This window comes from Felis catus, chromosome C2 (genome assembly GCF_018350175.1).
Source record: "Felis catus isolate Fca126 chromosome C2, F.catus_Fca126_mat1.0, whole genome shotgun sequence".
Taxonomy (NCBI): Eukaryota; Metazoa; Chordata; class Mammalia; order Carnivora; family Felidae; genus Felis; species Felis catus.
The window spans coordinates 34,519,942-34,536,622 of record NC_058376.1 but is presented as its reverse complement, the minus strand read 5'-3'; the positions used below and the strand labels follow the sequence as shown (position 1 = coordinate 34,536,622).

The 16,681-nt window shown below is 37.8% G+C and overlaps 1 protein-coding gene across 2 annotated transcripts in view; it reads left to right on the top strand.

Moving 5' to 3' along the window:
• GBE1 (1,4-alpha-glucan branching enzyme 1) overlaps positions 1-16,221 on the top strand; it is a 290,641-nt gene extending 274,420 nt beyond the window's left edge. The window contains exons 16-17 of one of the 2 annotated variants that reach the window (XR_002162120.3): positions 9,257-9,421; positions 15,879-16,221. Coding sequence is in view for 1 of the 2 variants with exons in the window: in XM_019839239.3 (XP_019694798.1) it covers positions 9,257-9,301 (45 nt within the window). In the remaining variant the exon portion in view is untranslated. Of the gene's footprint in view, positions 1-9,256; positions 9,454-15,878 lie in introns of those variants that run through there. The other variant, XM_019839239.3, reaches the window with a different exon arrangement.
• The last annotated feature ends 460 nt before the right edge of the window (positions 16,222-16,681 follow it).

The window sequence follows — 16,681 nt, the reverse complement described above, 5'->3', positions numbered from 1 at the left end:
TACTCTGCCATCCTCCGCAGGAGACCCTTGGCAATCTCGAGATCAGGGGTCAACATTTAACTCTCATTTGTATTATTACTTTGTCTTTGGATTTGAATGTCTTTGGTGAGGGAAGGAGGTGACATTTGAAACCACACCCGGCCGTGTAATGCTCCACACTCTGTTGTCTGATGGTGTTCAAGTTCCAGGAATTATTTTTGTCATGAATCTCATCAAAATAAAAAGTTAAAAGATCGTGAACCCAGCTCCCAGTTCCTGCTTTCTAATGTTATTCTCCAATAAAAGGAACTAGGACCCCTTGGAGAGATGGCTGATTCTACAGGTGGAGCAGGGAATAGACAAGATGTGCCCGGAGCTCCGTGTAGTGCCAGAAAGTAAGGAAGTGCCTCCAAATCAAAAGAATGGGAGCATGTCAAAGGGACACAGGAATCAATTGAAAGGTACCCAAGGGCTGCACCTGAAATAGTTTGAGCAACAAAATAAATAATGTATTACTGCATAAAGTATAAAATAAATATCCATGAGTTCATACTGATAATAAATAAATGATTGAATAAGTAAAATAATGGGGGAGAAGAGAGAAATCTTTGGCACAGGAGAATGCTAAATAATTTTACCCCTCCAAAAGGTAGAGCTTGACTCTCCCCACTGCAACTCTCTCCCTTGTGTGTGGACTGCACTTAGTGATCACCTTCTAAAGAACAGAGTAAGGAAAGGGGAAAAATAAGTTGTAGCGGGAAAACCTGGAAAACTACCTCAGTCATGTGATTGTGGTTAGCACCATCAGGGGGTCATGTTGATAGCACGTACTCTTGCTAAAATGTGATGAAGAAATGAGAATGACAAAAAAAACAATCCTCTGAATCTATAACGCTAGTCTTACCATGAAAAAAAATAAAAAAAATTTTGAGGGATTGTGTGTATATAGATTATATATCAGGAGATCATGCATACAAGCTTTTGTGTTTATATGTGTGCATAAGATTTCATATACTTGTGTATATATCTGCATAATACTTAAGGCATATATAAAGAGTTGTTGTATTTTAAAGCAAGTCTGAAGTCTGCAGGGTAGGCTGGCAAACTGAAACTTGAGCAAGAACTGATACTGTAGCCTTAAGACAGAATTACTTCTTTTCTGGAAAACCTCAGTTTTTGTTCTTAAGATCTTCAAATGATTGGATGAGGCCCTGCCCCCATTATCAAGGGTAATCTTATAAAGTCAATTCCTTTTTTTTTTTTTTAATTTTTTTTTCAACGTTTATTTATTTTTGGGACAGAGAGAGACAGAGCATGAACGGGGGAGGGGCAGAGAGAGAGGGAGACACAGAATCGGAAACAGGCTCCAGGCTCTGAGCCATCAGCCCAGAGCCCGACGCGGGGCTCGAACTCACGGACCGAGAGATCGTGACCTGGCTGAAGTCGGACGCTTAACCGACTGCACCACCCAGGCACCCCTAAAGTCAATTCCTTTTTGTTGTTGTTGTTTATTTTTACTTATTTTGAGAGAGAGATAGCAGGTAGAAGAGGGGCAGAGAGACAGAGAGAATCCCAAGCAGGCTCCACGCTATCAGCCCAGAGCCCAATGCAGGACTTCAACTCAGGAACAAAGCCAAAAGCAAGAGTCAGATGCTTAACCAGCCTAGCCACCTAGGTGCCCCATACTTATAAAGTCAACTCTTTACAGATGTTAACCACTATATTGACTAAAATAACTAGGTATTATAATCTAGCCAAGTTGATATATAAGAGTAACCATCACAGAGATACCTGCCTAGCCAAGGGAATGCCAAACAAGACAAGTCTGAGAAACTATCTTGGCCCAGAGTTGGTTAACTAAGCATGACAACTAAATGTACTGTGATATCCAAAATTCTGAAACAAGAAACACTAGGGGAAAACGAGTGAAATTCAAATAAGATGTAGTTTACTTAATAATTTACAAAAAAAAAAAATGTGTAAAAGAAGACAGATGTCTTCACAGACAATTCTCTCTTATAGAGAAAAGACAGTGTCACCACGGATCACATCTGTGTTCCCAGGGAGACAAGCCAAGACTGAAAAGAGACCAAGCGTAGAAGCCTAAGAGCCTGACCGCAATTTTCTAAAGTGACAGAAATAGTGATGACCAATTGTCTTTTTGCCATCTTCTTTCCTGACCAAGGGACAAAGCAAAAGTCTAAAATCATGACTATGTGGAAGTAAATGTCTAAAACTTCTGTCCTGTTGGTCTGTGTTGGATTACTTCCTCCAAGATATTATACTTAGTATTTGGGTCGTGGCTTCCAAATGAGCAAATAAAAACATTGTGAAACCAATACACAGGATTTTTGGTAAAACTTCTTCCACATGTAACTTATTAGCAAGCTTATATGCAAAGTAATTCATTCAGATACTCAGGTATATATTTTGCAACGATTTACCTTAGAAAAACATTTCATGTTAAGATATAAAATGTTTGTAAATGTTCTCCAAAAATTAAGAGCTTGACCACAATCTGCAGACTAGGCAAAGCTAGGCTGAAATTATACATAAACCCTAAAATCTTGATCACGAGACAAAATGGAAGTGTATTTTTTCATTCATGCTGGCTATCTGGAATATGTGGCCTCCAAAGTCACAAGAAAAGAAGAGAAAACTGAAGAATTGCAAGTATAAGTCCAGGCTTAGAAGTAGTTTATACCCCTTTTGTCCCACCTTGTTGGAAGTCAGTCACATTGGCCTGCCCACTGTGAAAGAGGCTGGATCTCTCTATATTTGGAAGGGAGAACAGTACAATGAAAACATAGCATAGCACCTGCCATAATTGTCAACTACTTTTGGAAAATCTTATGTACCTAATCCCCCTTATAGACTCATAATGCAAATTAAATATTAAATACCCTGTGAATTCTTAGGATAAAGAAACTGGCCTAACATTGTTTAAATCAGTGTTTCCCAAACTTATTTAATATTGTTCAACTCAGTTCTTATCCTCAAGGAACCTCAGTAAACATCTTGAAAAAAAAGCCACTATATTTGTTTAAACACCATTTGGGGGGTGCCTGGGTGGCTCAGTCGGTTGAGGGTCTAACTTCGGCTCAGGTCATGATCTCACGGCTCACTCGTAAGTTTGAGCCCCACGTCAGGCTCTGTGCTGACAGCTCAGAGCCTGGAACCTGCTTTGGATTCTGTGTCTCCCTCTCTCTGCCTCTCCCCTGCTCATGCTCTGTCTCTCTCTTAAAAATAAATATTAAAAATTAAAAAAAAATAAACACCATTTGGATACAATAACTTGAAAATGTATGGCTCTCCTTTTCCTGTGCTTCTATGACCAATAACTCTTCTTTCAAAATCTTCTCTGTGTGTGTGTGTGTGTGTGTGTGTGTGTGTGTGTGTGTGTATTCAGTTCAAGGTCAGCTTATCCCAGAGTCATTGTTCCATTAAAATCATTTCTTGATCTCATAATTTAACCATCAGTGGGCAATCTAATTTCCCTAGGTTCAGAATTCTCCTGATAGGTGTTTAACTGAGTCCTTCAGTACAGGCATGCATCCTTTCATTGTACTTGACAGATACTGTGTTCTTTACAAATTGAAGGTTTGTGACACCCTGCGTGGAGCAAGTCTATTGTTACAATTTTCCCAACCACATTTGCTTAATTCATGTCTCTGTGGTACATTGTGGTAATTTTTGCAATATTTCAAACTTCATTATCATTGTATTTATAATGGTGATCTGTGATCAGTGAATTTTGATGTTACTATTGTAACTGTTTTTGGGTGCCATGAACTGTGCCCAAATAAGATGGTGAACTTAATACATGTTGTGTGTGTTCCGATTGCTGCACTGACCAGCCATTCACCCATTTCTCTCCCTCTCCTCAGGCCACTCTATTCCCTGACACAATAATACTGAAATTAGGGCAATTAATGACCTTACAATGGCCTCTAAGTGTTGAAGTGAAAGGAAGAGTCACACATCTCTCTTCAAATCAAAAGCTAGAAATGAGGGGCGCCTGGGTGGCTCAGTTGGTTTAAGTGTCCGACTTTCAGCTCAGGTCCTGATCTCATGGTTCATGAATTCGAGCCCTGCCTCACGATCTCTGCTGTCAGTGTGGAGCCCGCTTCAGATCCTCTGCCCCCCTCTCTCTGCCCCTTCCCTTTTCTCTCTCTCTCTCTCTCTCTCCCCCTCCCTCCCTCAAAAATAAATAGACATGTTTAAAAAGCTAGAAATGATAAAGTATAGTAGGAAGACATGTTGAAAGGTGAGATAGGCTGAAAGCTAAGCCTGTTGCACCAGTTAGCTGAGCTGTGAATGCAGAGGAAAAGTTCTTGAAGGAAATTAAAAGTGCTACTCTGAGGAACACATGAATGATTAAAAAATGAAAACCAATATTGCTGATATGGAGAGTTTTAGTGGTCTGGATAAAAGATCAAACCAGCCTCAACATTCCCTTAAACTGAAGCCTAATCCAGAACAAAGCCCTAACCCTCTTCAATTCTATGAAGGCTGAGAGAGATGAAGAAGATTCAGAAGAAAAAGTTTGACTCTAGCAGAGTCAGATTCGTGAGACTTAAGGAAGGAAGCCATCTCTGTTACATGGAAGTGCAAGGTGAAGCAATGAGTGCTGATGCAGCAAGTTAGGCAGATCTAACTAAGATAATTAATGAAGGTGGCTACATTAAACAACAGGTTTTCAATGTGGATGAACCAATCTCACTTTGGAAGAAGGTGCTATCCGGGATTTGCATACTTAGAGAAAAGTTAATGCCTGGCTTCAAAGCCTCAAGGACAGGCTGACTCTGCTTTCCGGGCAGAATTCAGCTGGTGACTTGAAGTTGAAGCCGGTACTCATTTACCATCCCCCAAATCCTAGGGCCCTTAAGAATTATGCTAAATCCACTCTGCCTATTCTATAAAACAGAACACAAAGCCTGGATGACAGCATATGTCTTTATAACATGGTTTACTGTATATGGTAAGCCTGCTGTTGAGGACTACTGCTAAGAAAAAATGATACCTTTCAAAATATGACTGTCCGTTGACAATGTGCCTGGTCACCCAAGAGCTCTGATGGAGATGCATGAGATTAATGTTGTTTTCATGGCTGCTAACACAACATCCATTCTGCAGCCCGTAGATCAAGGAGTAATTTCAACTTTCAAATCTTACAATTTAAGAAGTGTTTATTTGTATGGCTATAGCTGCCATAGTGATTCTTCTGATAGATCTGGGAAAAGTCAATTGAAACGTTTATGGAAAGGATTCACCATTCTAGATGTCATTAAGAACATTTCTTAAAAGCTAGAAAGGGGTTGGGCGCCTGGGTGACTCAGTAGGTTAAGCATCCGACTTCGGCTCAGGTCATGATCTCACAGTTGGTGAGTTCGAGTCCCGGGTCAAGCTCTGTGCTGACAGCTCGGAGCCTGGAGCCTGCTTCAGATTCTCTCTCTCTCTCTCTCTCTCTCTCTCTCTCAAAAATAAATAAACATTAAACAAAATTTTTTTAAAGCTAGAAAGGGGTCAAGATATCAGCCTGAACAGGAGTTTGGAAGAAGTTGATTCCAACCCTCACAGATGACCTTCAAGATGTCAGTGAAGACGTGGCTGCAGATGTGGTGGAAATAGCAGGAGAACTAGAATGAGAAGTGAAGCCTGAAGGTGTGATTGAATTGCTACAATCCTATGATCAAACTTGAACAGATGAGGAGTTGCCTCTTATGGATGAACAAGGTGGTTTCTTCAGATGAAAACTCCCAGTAAAGATACTGTGAAGATTATTGAAATGACAGCAAAGGCTTTAGAATTTTACATAAACTTAGTTGATAAAGCAGCAGCAGGGTGTGAGAGGCCTGACTCCAATTTTGAAGCAAGTTCTGTAGGTAAAATGCTGTCAAACAGCATTGCACGCTACAGAGAAATCCTTTGTGAAAGGAAAAGTCAATTGACGTGACAATCTTCATTGTTGTCTTATTTTAAGAAATTGCCACAGCCACCCTAACTTTCAGCAACCCACCACCCTGATCAGTCAGCAGCCATCATCTTAAAGCAAGACCCTCCATCAGCAAAATGATTACAACTCACTGAAAGCTCAGGTGATGGCTAGCTTTTTTTAGCAGTAAAGTATTTTTTAAATTAAAGTATGTACTTTTTTTATTTTTTTAAATTAAGGCATGTACTTTTTTTTCTAGAGATTATGGTATTGCACACTTAATAGACTATTATGTAAATATAACTTTTATACTCACTGGGAAACCCCAAAATTCATTTGACTCACATTATTGAGATATTAGCTGTATTGCAATGGTCTGGAACTGCAGCCACAATATCTCTGAGGCATACCTGTACTGATCTCCAAGTTCTCTGGAACCAGTTTCTCTGGTTATGAGAAAACTTAGAACCAGACTGATGGCTGACTTCCTCTGGAAAGAGAGTAAGATTTCCTGGTATGCGTGTCATTTCATTACCTAATTTCTGAATTGATCTCGGTTTTTGTTGCCCGTATATTCCTTTGCCCTGATTATTGTTATCTATACATTTAAGTATCATTTTTATTTTGCTTATCGTAGTATATATTTGTAAACCACCGAAATCATTTTTGGGGTAAGGAAGTAAATAGATGATGTGTAGGTATATTATAGATTCAATAGGTGATGGATGGATAGAGGCATAAATTTTTAAAATATGGCTTTTGTTGTTCTGATGGCATAGTCTGTAGCTATACGTTTCTGTATTCTGCGACTAGTTGCTGAGGAACCACTTAGAGGTAATGAGAAGTACAGGGGCTTCCCTTGATATTTCATTAATCTAAAACTTGGATTTTCTAGATTCGTGAAGGTTTCTACCCAATATTGTGGCAGCAGGATGTTAAATCTAATTATAATGTGTGAAACATATTAAAATATATATGAAAAATGATGAATTTTCCTTGTGTGACAAAAACAATAAATTCTTGTGTGTACTTTACAAACTTCTCTCTATATAATACATATATACATATGTACCTAAAAATGTATTATATTAGAAATCTGAAGGTAATATAAAAAGTTAACATAAACTCAATATTGGACAAAAGTAAAAATTAAACTTGGGTAAAATGATATGTATTTATTGACAGTTACAGAAATGAAGTTAATAATATTCAGCTTTAGTTTCTTTCTTTTGAAGGAGCATTCCCAAATACAAATGATTCTTGTCCCCTTTTCCCAAATACAAATGATTCTTGTCCCCTTTGGCCAGTTATTTCTGGCATTGTTCATAGTCCTAGTACAAGTATTATGTGGGCCCCTTTTTGACTTTCTGGCTGGCTAGCCAAATGTCAGTTTAAAAAAAGATAAGGTTGTTATTCATTCATTATTGTTCATTTGTGTATTGAGATACTGTGCCAGGTGCTAGGAATGTAAAGATAAATAAGTAATAGAATTTCACAATTTAGTATGCTGACTGTAGTCTCAAAGGAGCAAATAGATTTGTTGTTGTGGCAGAGTCTACAACTTTTCTATCCAATGCCCATTCTTCTGTCTTCCATAATAGTAGAATCATTATTTAGTTGCCAAAAGACATCGTATTTCCATCCATGTGACTAAATTCCAAGCAAAGATGTTGGGTAGAACTTCCAGGAAGTCTCCTTAAAATGGAAAATAGACAATTAAGGCATTTACTAATAACAACCTTTACCTTCTCCTTCAGCTGCTTGGTATGTGGATAAAATGGCTGGAGATCTACATCTCTCTTAGCTCATGAGACATCTTTACATGCTAGATGGTAGAAGAGAAAGTTGGAAGATGCTAGATTCTTGATGATTGTAGGCCAATCATACAACATTGGACTACCTTTACTCCAGATTTATTTTATGTTATTATAGGGGCGCCTGGGTAGCTCAAGCATACGACTCTCGGTTTAGGCTCAAGTCATGATCTCATGGCTTTGTGGGTTCGAGCCCCACAGAGCCCACTTGGGATTCTCTTTCTTCCTCTCTAGCTGCCCCTTTCCCACTCGTGTTGTCTCTGTCTCTCCCAAAATAAATAAACTTAGAAATTTTATTTTATGTTATTTTATGTTATTTTATTATTTTATTTTATTTTTTAAGTAGGCTTCATGCCCAGTGCAGAGCCAAACACAGGTCTTGAAGTCATGAGCTGAGATCAAGAGTTGGATGCTTAATCGACTGAGCCACCCAGGCGCCCTGGATTTATTTTTTGTAAAAGAAAAATCAGCCCTTATATATTACTAATCTATTTAAGATTTTTCTGTTACATGTAGTTAATCCAAACATAAATGATTCACTTATCAATGAAACTAAATGATCAAATTGATGAAAAAAATCGAGAGCTAGGACTCGTATATATAAGATTCCAGTAGGTGAATAAGGCTGTTGATATATAGAAAGAATGTATATTAGTATATTAGAAGAGGAAATTACATTAAGCATTTTCTAAACACATATTAATTCATTAAACATGAGTTACTAGTTCAAAGTCTAACTAGAAAAAAAAGGTAAAGAATAACGATAGAATGATAAATCAGGACCAGTGTCCTTCAGTGTCTAAGTTAAGAAGGTTGAATTCTATTTTACTTATGATATAGTCATTAGGATTATTCACAATGTAAGAAAAAATAATATTTAGAGATGAATGGATGGACCTTAAAATCTACTACTCTAGTGGTTTTCAAAATGTGCTATGAGGGATCCGCATGAGAACTACAAGGTGGTCGGAGGTCTGGGGCAAAGAATTCGGGGTCATTAAGTCTATGTAAACCATATCTCTCATTCAGAATAACTCTACTTTTCCCTGTTTGTAATTCCACATAGTGCTTTTTTGAAAAGAATATTCCAAGGCAAGCAAAAGTATGAAATCTACCAACTTGTACCAATCCTTTCCCTTTTACTTATTGGAAAATGTTGACTCAGAGGAGCCTTTTGCCCATGATTCCACTATAGTTAAGATTTGACCACACTTTTACAGAACATGAGCCAAATCCCTCCATTATGTTATGGTGCACATAGCACTGTGCCTTGGGAGGAAGTTCTGAAGTATACTCTTTAGGGGAGAAATGTTGGTGACTGGGAGACTGCTTGTAAAGTCCAATGTGATTGCTGCTCCAGACACAGGGATGGCCTGAAGCCAGAGTAGCTTCAGTACCACTGCACAGGTAGGAACATGTGTCAATCACCCTAAATGCATTTGAATCCCCTTTCATTGACACTGTAACCAAATTCCTGCTCTTAATTCCCTGTGTTTTAAATAGTCCAATGGTTTCTCTTTTTTTCCAGTTGCATCCTGACTTAGGCACAGATCAGTGCCCTACTTTTTGCTGAAGAGAACTGGTGAGGTCGAAAATTGAACCTGCACTGTGACTTTGCAACCTGTAGCCTCGAACGTTCAGTCGGACATTTGGACTCATAAGAGATGAAAGACTATTCCAGGCTAACTTCCTGGTAATGTTTTGGCTGGAGAATTTAAACCCTGAGAATTTGCCTCCTTAATTTTATTATTTTATTTAAAAAAACTTTTTAAAAATGTTCATTTATTTTTGAGAGAGAGACAGAGCACAGTGGGGGAGGGTCAGAGAAAGAGGGAGGCACAGAATCCGAAGCAGGCTCCAGGCTCCAAGCTTTCAGCCCAGAGCCCGACACAGACCTCAAACTCACCTACCACGAGATCATGACCTGAGCTGAAGTCTGACACTTAACTGAATGAGCCACCCAGGCACCCCTCCCCCTTAATTTTAGTGCACTCAGAAGTAAGCATCTTTCCTATAGTCCTTGTGCTCATCTATATCTTGCCATTATTTTCCAAGAGTCACTTGGAGTCCCCATATTTGCTTTCATTAGGCTCTACATTCCGGGTAACTTCCAATGATAAATAATGTTTTTCACTGTATCGTATGGACTACCATCTCATTTTTCACTAATGATGGAGTCACTATTACCTTCATTTCTTACTATGCAGGGTAACCGATGCAAAGATTCATCTTTAGGTGGCTCTTCACCTAGGATATTCTTCTGGTGCCAAATATTGTATCAGTCCGGGGCAGTCAGGAAAACACACATCACTACAGGTATTACAAATACAAAGTGATTTATTTTAAGAACATGAAAGGGCTGGTAAAGCAAAGGTAAGGAGGATTACTTCAGGCTTTCAGAAATTCCAGAAATATAAGACTTACAGAAAAGCCACTACTAATAAACTTGGCTCTCTTCAACACCAAAGCCAGTGATTCTCAGGAGGATGTCCAGATACTGCTAGAAGCTGCGGTTGATTATTGCAGCTGCCTACAGCACTAACGTAGGTAATTCTCAGGAGAATGCCTAGAAGCCCCTGACAATACCCCCCTCCTGCCATCTGCTAATGACCTTCTCTGAGAAGGGTGAGGAAGTTCCTCAGCAAAAATACCAAAATACAGCACAGGACACAAGCAACCACTGTTGGAACTGAATTGGTCGTGTACCCAGTCCTTGCTTGCACAGTAATGAGAAATCCTAAAGATGACTGAACAAGCTGAAACCATGCAAAAGCACCTTGTGATCAAGAAGAAAGTTTTCATTGTTTTACAACCTTGCAAAATTTTTGTCAAAGCACTAAAATGTCTCTTACTCTAGGTGATAAATGTAAAGGAAAATGAAAAAAAAAGTAGCAAAACTAATATTTATTTGATGCACAGTGATTGAAAACACTCGAAACACTGACAATGAATGTGTTCAATTTCTCTGTATAAAACACGTCAAGAGTAGTTTGAACAGTGCTTGCCTTTTTGTCCTATAACTTCCGATATGGAGAGAACATTGTTTCTATGTCTTGGCGAATTGTACTCCTTTATCAGTTAAAATCAGCTGCCAATATTTTATGCTTTGAACTTTCAGTGCCATGAAACATCTCTGAGGATTCTTTGAATGTAGTTTTTTTGGCCAGCATCACTTCCTCTGGGACACCTTTATCCTTTTTCCCAAAACCACTTGCCTCATTTATGTCAATAAGCCACCTTCAGTAGACAAGTGAGTATGTAGCTACACATCAAGAGTCTCTTGAATGTTGGTAGTGGCAACATTCCCACAGTCAGAGATTTGTTTCCCAGAACTTCACTTACATTTGATTCTAATTTTCCTTCCAGCATTTATAACTTACCATTTCTTTCCTATACTTTCATTTTTCTTGTCCGATTCTCATTTCCAATGATCCATTTTTGTGAAAATAGCCTGTGGGTTTATCATGGAAGACAAGGAGTCAACACAACTATATGAAATTTGCATGAATGGAAAACCAGACATACAGTGATGAATAACCAACATACTTTGAAAGAAGTGATGTTATTGGCCACTAATCATGATGTAGAGATGTTACTTACATAAGGATTTATAGACCAAAAAGCTATCAGAAAGTTCATACTTTATGCAATTACATGGCCAATAGACCAAGGCAACTGAAATTTGAAACTTGTTTAGAACTGGTAACATTTAGGGGCACCTGGGTGGCTCCGTTGGTTAAGTGTCTGACTTTGGCTCCTGTCATGATCTCGCGGTTTGTGAGTTTAAGCCCAACATCAGGCTCGGCACTCAAAACAGAGTCTACTTTGGAACCTCTGTCTCCCTTTCTCTCTTCTCCTCTGTCACTTGTGCTCCCCCTCTCTCAAAAATAAACCTAAAAAAAAAAAAGGAACTAGTATCATGTAACTAAAGGATGATGACCAAAATTCTTATATACTGGAACCTTGCAAGGGAAGGATTACCTGGCTTGGTGACCCGTTGGGGTCCTATAATTGTGTCAGGAGTAACAGTTGAAAGGAAAATAAAACATCAATGATGACTTTAAAAATTCAAAGAGGAAAAATGTTAACACAAATAAGTGACATGGAAACTAGTGGAAGAGATGTTAAGGATAAATGAGGATACTGATATTGAACATGTTAAATTTTAGATCCTGAGGCTAATCCATGTGGAAGGGTCCAGCAGGCTATTATAATTTCAATCTATATTTCAAGAGATTTAGGAACCAGAGATATAAATTTGAATACCATCCACAATATGGTTGTAAATGAAGTTAGGAGATAGTTGTTGAACACATACCAAGCCCTCACACATATTTGGTATGTAGAAAATAAGAAACCAAGAGAATGGTAGATGGTAGCATCCCAAGAGACAGAATCAAGTCAGAAAGGAAAAAAAAACATATGTGACAAAGGGAAATGAGTTTTTAGAACAAAATTAACAGCAACAATGACAATAGGAAGGCAATGGTAAGGAATGGTGCTGAGAAGCAAGGCAAGTCCACAGTAAAAAACCATTATTAGATCTCTCATTTAGAATGTCCATGGTGATTCTTTATAAGAAAACGATCAATGAAGTGATGGGAGGTAGGATGAAAAGAGACAGGAAAACATTGAGAAGTGGGCAGTAGACATTGATGACTAGCAAATGTGGGTTATACTTTTGAGATGTCGGTTACAGGAAGAAAGGAGAGCTTGGTAGTACACCCAGAGAAGAAAAGCATAGTCTCTTTCCTTAAGAGAGGAAAGTATACATTTTGCTGCAGAGAAGGGGCCAGTAGCGGGATAAAAATTGAAGATGTAGATTCAGAAGAAGTGGAGAAAGCCAGAGTTGAGAACAGATGGAATGTGACTTGGACATGAGTAAGGGTAATTTTTCTTGAGAGACAGAAAAGAAGGAGACAGCAAGTAAGATTTTTAGGTGAAAAAGATGGAAACATGTGGAGCCTTCATTAGCACCTCTCTTCACCTTGAAGAGTAAGAATGGAATGTCAAGTTGAGAACTTGTGAAGAGTTGAGAATCGTTTATAATATTTGTTATAGGAGTTGGTAAAACAGATCTAAAGGAATTGTTCAGTACTTGGGTGACCTCATCTGGTAGGTCAGATCACATGACTTGGACCCACGGATAAGTTGAATTTCTATGAAATTTTTTTCTATTTCAGTTCTTAGCTACCTGAAAGTTGGATTGGAAAAAAGGAACAATAGTGTTTCTCAAGGGATCATGATTTAGCAGAAAGTTAAGCAAGAAAGTGATATTTTAGTGTTAGGATAAAATTTTTAAAAGGACGTCTGAATGAGAAGTGTAAAACCAGTATGAAAGAAGTGAGAATATATGTTGACTATAGGACAGGGTGACAGTGAACGTCAAGCTTATTAAGGAGTGGCAAGCAATTCCTTGTTTAAAAAAAAAGAATTTGTCTTTACAGGTGTTCAATGAATGTTCACCAATGTCAAATACTTTATCTTCAAGTTCAAATACGTAATTATATTCATACAACTCTAGGGTGCCTGTTCAAGCCCTGCATGTGTTTATCTCTTTTTCAGAGCATTATGTCAGACTCTTGGATCTTCTACTTTTGTCTTGGGAAGGTTTTTTCTATGGGACTCATTGGTGACATTATTCAATGTAACTTCATTTTTGTTTCGTTTCTATCAAATAGATTTTCCCACAGCTTTAAAAGAAAAAAAAGCTTATTATTGTGTGAAAAGGGAGATTTTTGCCTTTTTTTTTTTTTAAGAGAACCTAATAGCTTCATGTCTTTTGGTTCATGAGCTGGGAGAAACAAGTTACAAGTATCTTTCCTCTCAAGTAATATTTTTTTTTTCCATTTGGGTATGTTGTTTGGTAAACCATGAACTGAGGATGAGCCATATCTGTTTGTGAGCTTGGTATAGATGTGCACACATCAGATCTATCAACAAATCTGCCATTCTTGCTTTGGAGTCACCTGGAAAAAGGAAACACTTGATTAAAAGAGGAAACCTAACTGGGATGAAGCTTTGAGCTACTGAGAATAAAGAGAAATTCATTCTATTACGTATAGACTCACGTCTTAAATGGTCACTGATCAAAGAACTTAAATTATATTCGAAGTACATATATTAAAAATCAGAAACTGGAACTTTGATATACTCAAGAAAGATATAAGTAAAGTCACAATCAACCTGAGGACTCTGTATAATTGCCAAAGTTATAACAGTAATTTTTTGGATTTAACTACTCTATTCCCAGAATATGGTGTCTGGTCTATGAATGAAGAAATCTGACCATAGCACACTGAGAGGATAGTGGGAGAAGAAAAGATACACATGCTGAGGCCGCCAACCAAGAGACTGAGCATAAATAAGAAATGGCTAAGAAATACATCTATATATGATTATGTGCATACAATATCGTTATTTAAGTGTAGGCTCTAAACTTTTCTCGAGGTCACCCCTGGGAAGCACAGCAGTTCACAACTATCAAAAGTTCGGTTAAAAAATGCTTTTAATGTGGCACTTGCTAGTTACGTGCTGAGTCAAGTGACAAGGAAAGAATACTCATTATACAATGCTTTAGAAACCCAAAAAAATATTTTTACACCTTTGCAGATAAGCTGGTAAAGGGGTCTCAGGAAGACAATAATTTAGCAGCAATGAAGGGATTGAAGGTATTTAAATTTCTGTGTACACCTCTAGATTGATTTCCATATGCCCCTACTTCCAGACTTCTCTTTGCTCCTGCTAACCTGCTGATGCTTCAGCTGTCCCATCTGACTCCATCTTCCTTTCCTGCCAAAGTCTTCTTGCTCAAAACCCACTTTGAATTTCCTTAAAGAAGATAACGTAAGAAGAGCATTTACCATATAGGATGTAGTGGTTTTTAATACAACAACTGAAATGAATTTGATTTCTTGACCCACCGATTTCCCTAAACTAATAGCATGTAACATTTCCTAGTGACTTCTCTTTTTTAAGTGTTGTAGTTCATTACTATGAGCATTTCATGTATTTGTGTCTTGTTTCCTTAACAATATTACAGATCTTCCTCAACCTGTGATTTGGTTATGTCCTGATAAACCTATTATAGGTTGAAAATATCTTAAGTCAGGGCACCTGGGTGACTCAGTTGGTTAAGCATATGACTTCAGCTCAGATCATGATCTCACAGTTCATGAGTTTGAGACTTGCATTGGGGCTCTGTGCTGACAGCTCAGAACCTGGAGCCTGCTTTGGATTCTGTGTCTCCCTCTCTCTCTGTCCCTCCTTTGCTCATACACTGTCTCTCTGTCTCTCTCTGTCTCTCTCTCTCAAAACTAAACATTTTAAACAAATTTTTAAAGAAAATGTCATAAGTCAAAAATGCATTTTAATACAGCTAACCTACCCAACATCATAGCTTAGCCTAGCCCACCTTAAATGTGCTGAGAACACTTATATCAGCTTACAGTTGGACGAAATCATCTAAAACAAGGCTGTTTTATAATAAAATGTTGAATATCTCATGCAATGTGTTGAATACCAAACTGAAAGTAAAAAACAAACTAGCTGTACACGTACAGAATGGTTGTATATTTGTTTACCCTCGTGATCCTGTGGCTGACTGGGAGCTGTGGCTCAAGGCCATTGCCCAGAGTCATGAGAGAGGATTGGACCGCATATTGCTAGAGTGGAAGATCAAAATTTTAAATTCAAAATAAGATTTCTACTAAATGTGTATTACTTTCACACCATCATAAAGTTGAAAAATTTTGAGTTGAACCATTATAAATCAGGGACCTCTGTATTACAAAACCTTGAAGCTCAATTCCTAATATACTATGGTTTCCTCCCTCCTGCCTTTCCTTCCTTCCTTCCTTCCTTCCTTCCTTCCTTCCTTCCTTCCTTCCTTCCTCTCTCAACTCATAATGCAATGTATTGCAGATTGACAAGAGAATATGCTCAATTAATTTTTGCGTGGAAAAATAGTTTTTCCAATAGAAGAGAGAATTTTCACCTAAATATATTATTTATCTCCTCAATGTTTTGCCTACAAAAAGCTCATGCAATGCAGGTCACTGACTCTGATATACTGAGATGATAATCTAATTTTCATTTTGCAGTGGCTCAAACTAGGAGGGCTGATTGGATTTAGCTCTTTCATTTTGCAGGTGAGGAAACAAGCATGTTTACTCAGAAGACTTTAACTTCCTGAAGACAATGGAGGAAAACAGTAGCAACAACCAGGACAAAAGCCCCGTAACATTTATGCAGGGTTATTGTCTATGCTGAAATATGTTGTTTTCTGACCTGAATGGAAAAAATTGAATTTGTCTGGATTTTCTACAATATAAATTTGAGGCATAGGAATAATTTCATTACTTTTGAACCTAAGTCACTTTCACACTTAATTCTTCATAAAAATGTTTTCCGGCATATGAAAAGAATTAGAATTTCTTATGTTTGGACTGTCTTACAGTAAAGAGGTGGAAAATAGAATTAACTGCAACGAAATGGTGTGTTATGCATCACTTTAAATTATTCATTTTTTTTATTTCTTTTATTGAGCTTGAGTTCTTCCTCGTGATTGACCTTCAGATGCTTCTGAATATCTTTCTGCCACAGAACTGAGTAAACTAGAATCTAGCCTTCCTAGGTTATGAAGTACAAATTAAATTGACTCTCCTAGGGCTTAAGGCTGAGGTCACAGGGTGTCTTTTAATGGAAACTTAAGAATTGAATAGTCAAAGCTTTCTTTTTGAAAGCTAACGTCCACCTATAATCAAAGTCCATTTGTGCTTTGGCCTTGATAATTTTAGTGGTGACTTTATTACGAGCTGACTTTAGCAGTACTTTCGGCAAATTCTGATATGAAGAAGAACTGAGTGACATAAAAAGTATTCTACTAAGTAGTCAATATTTGATGAAATTCTTTAAAAACTGTCAAGGCAATCATTCAAGAAATGTATTGTGT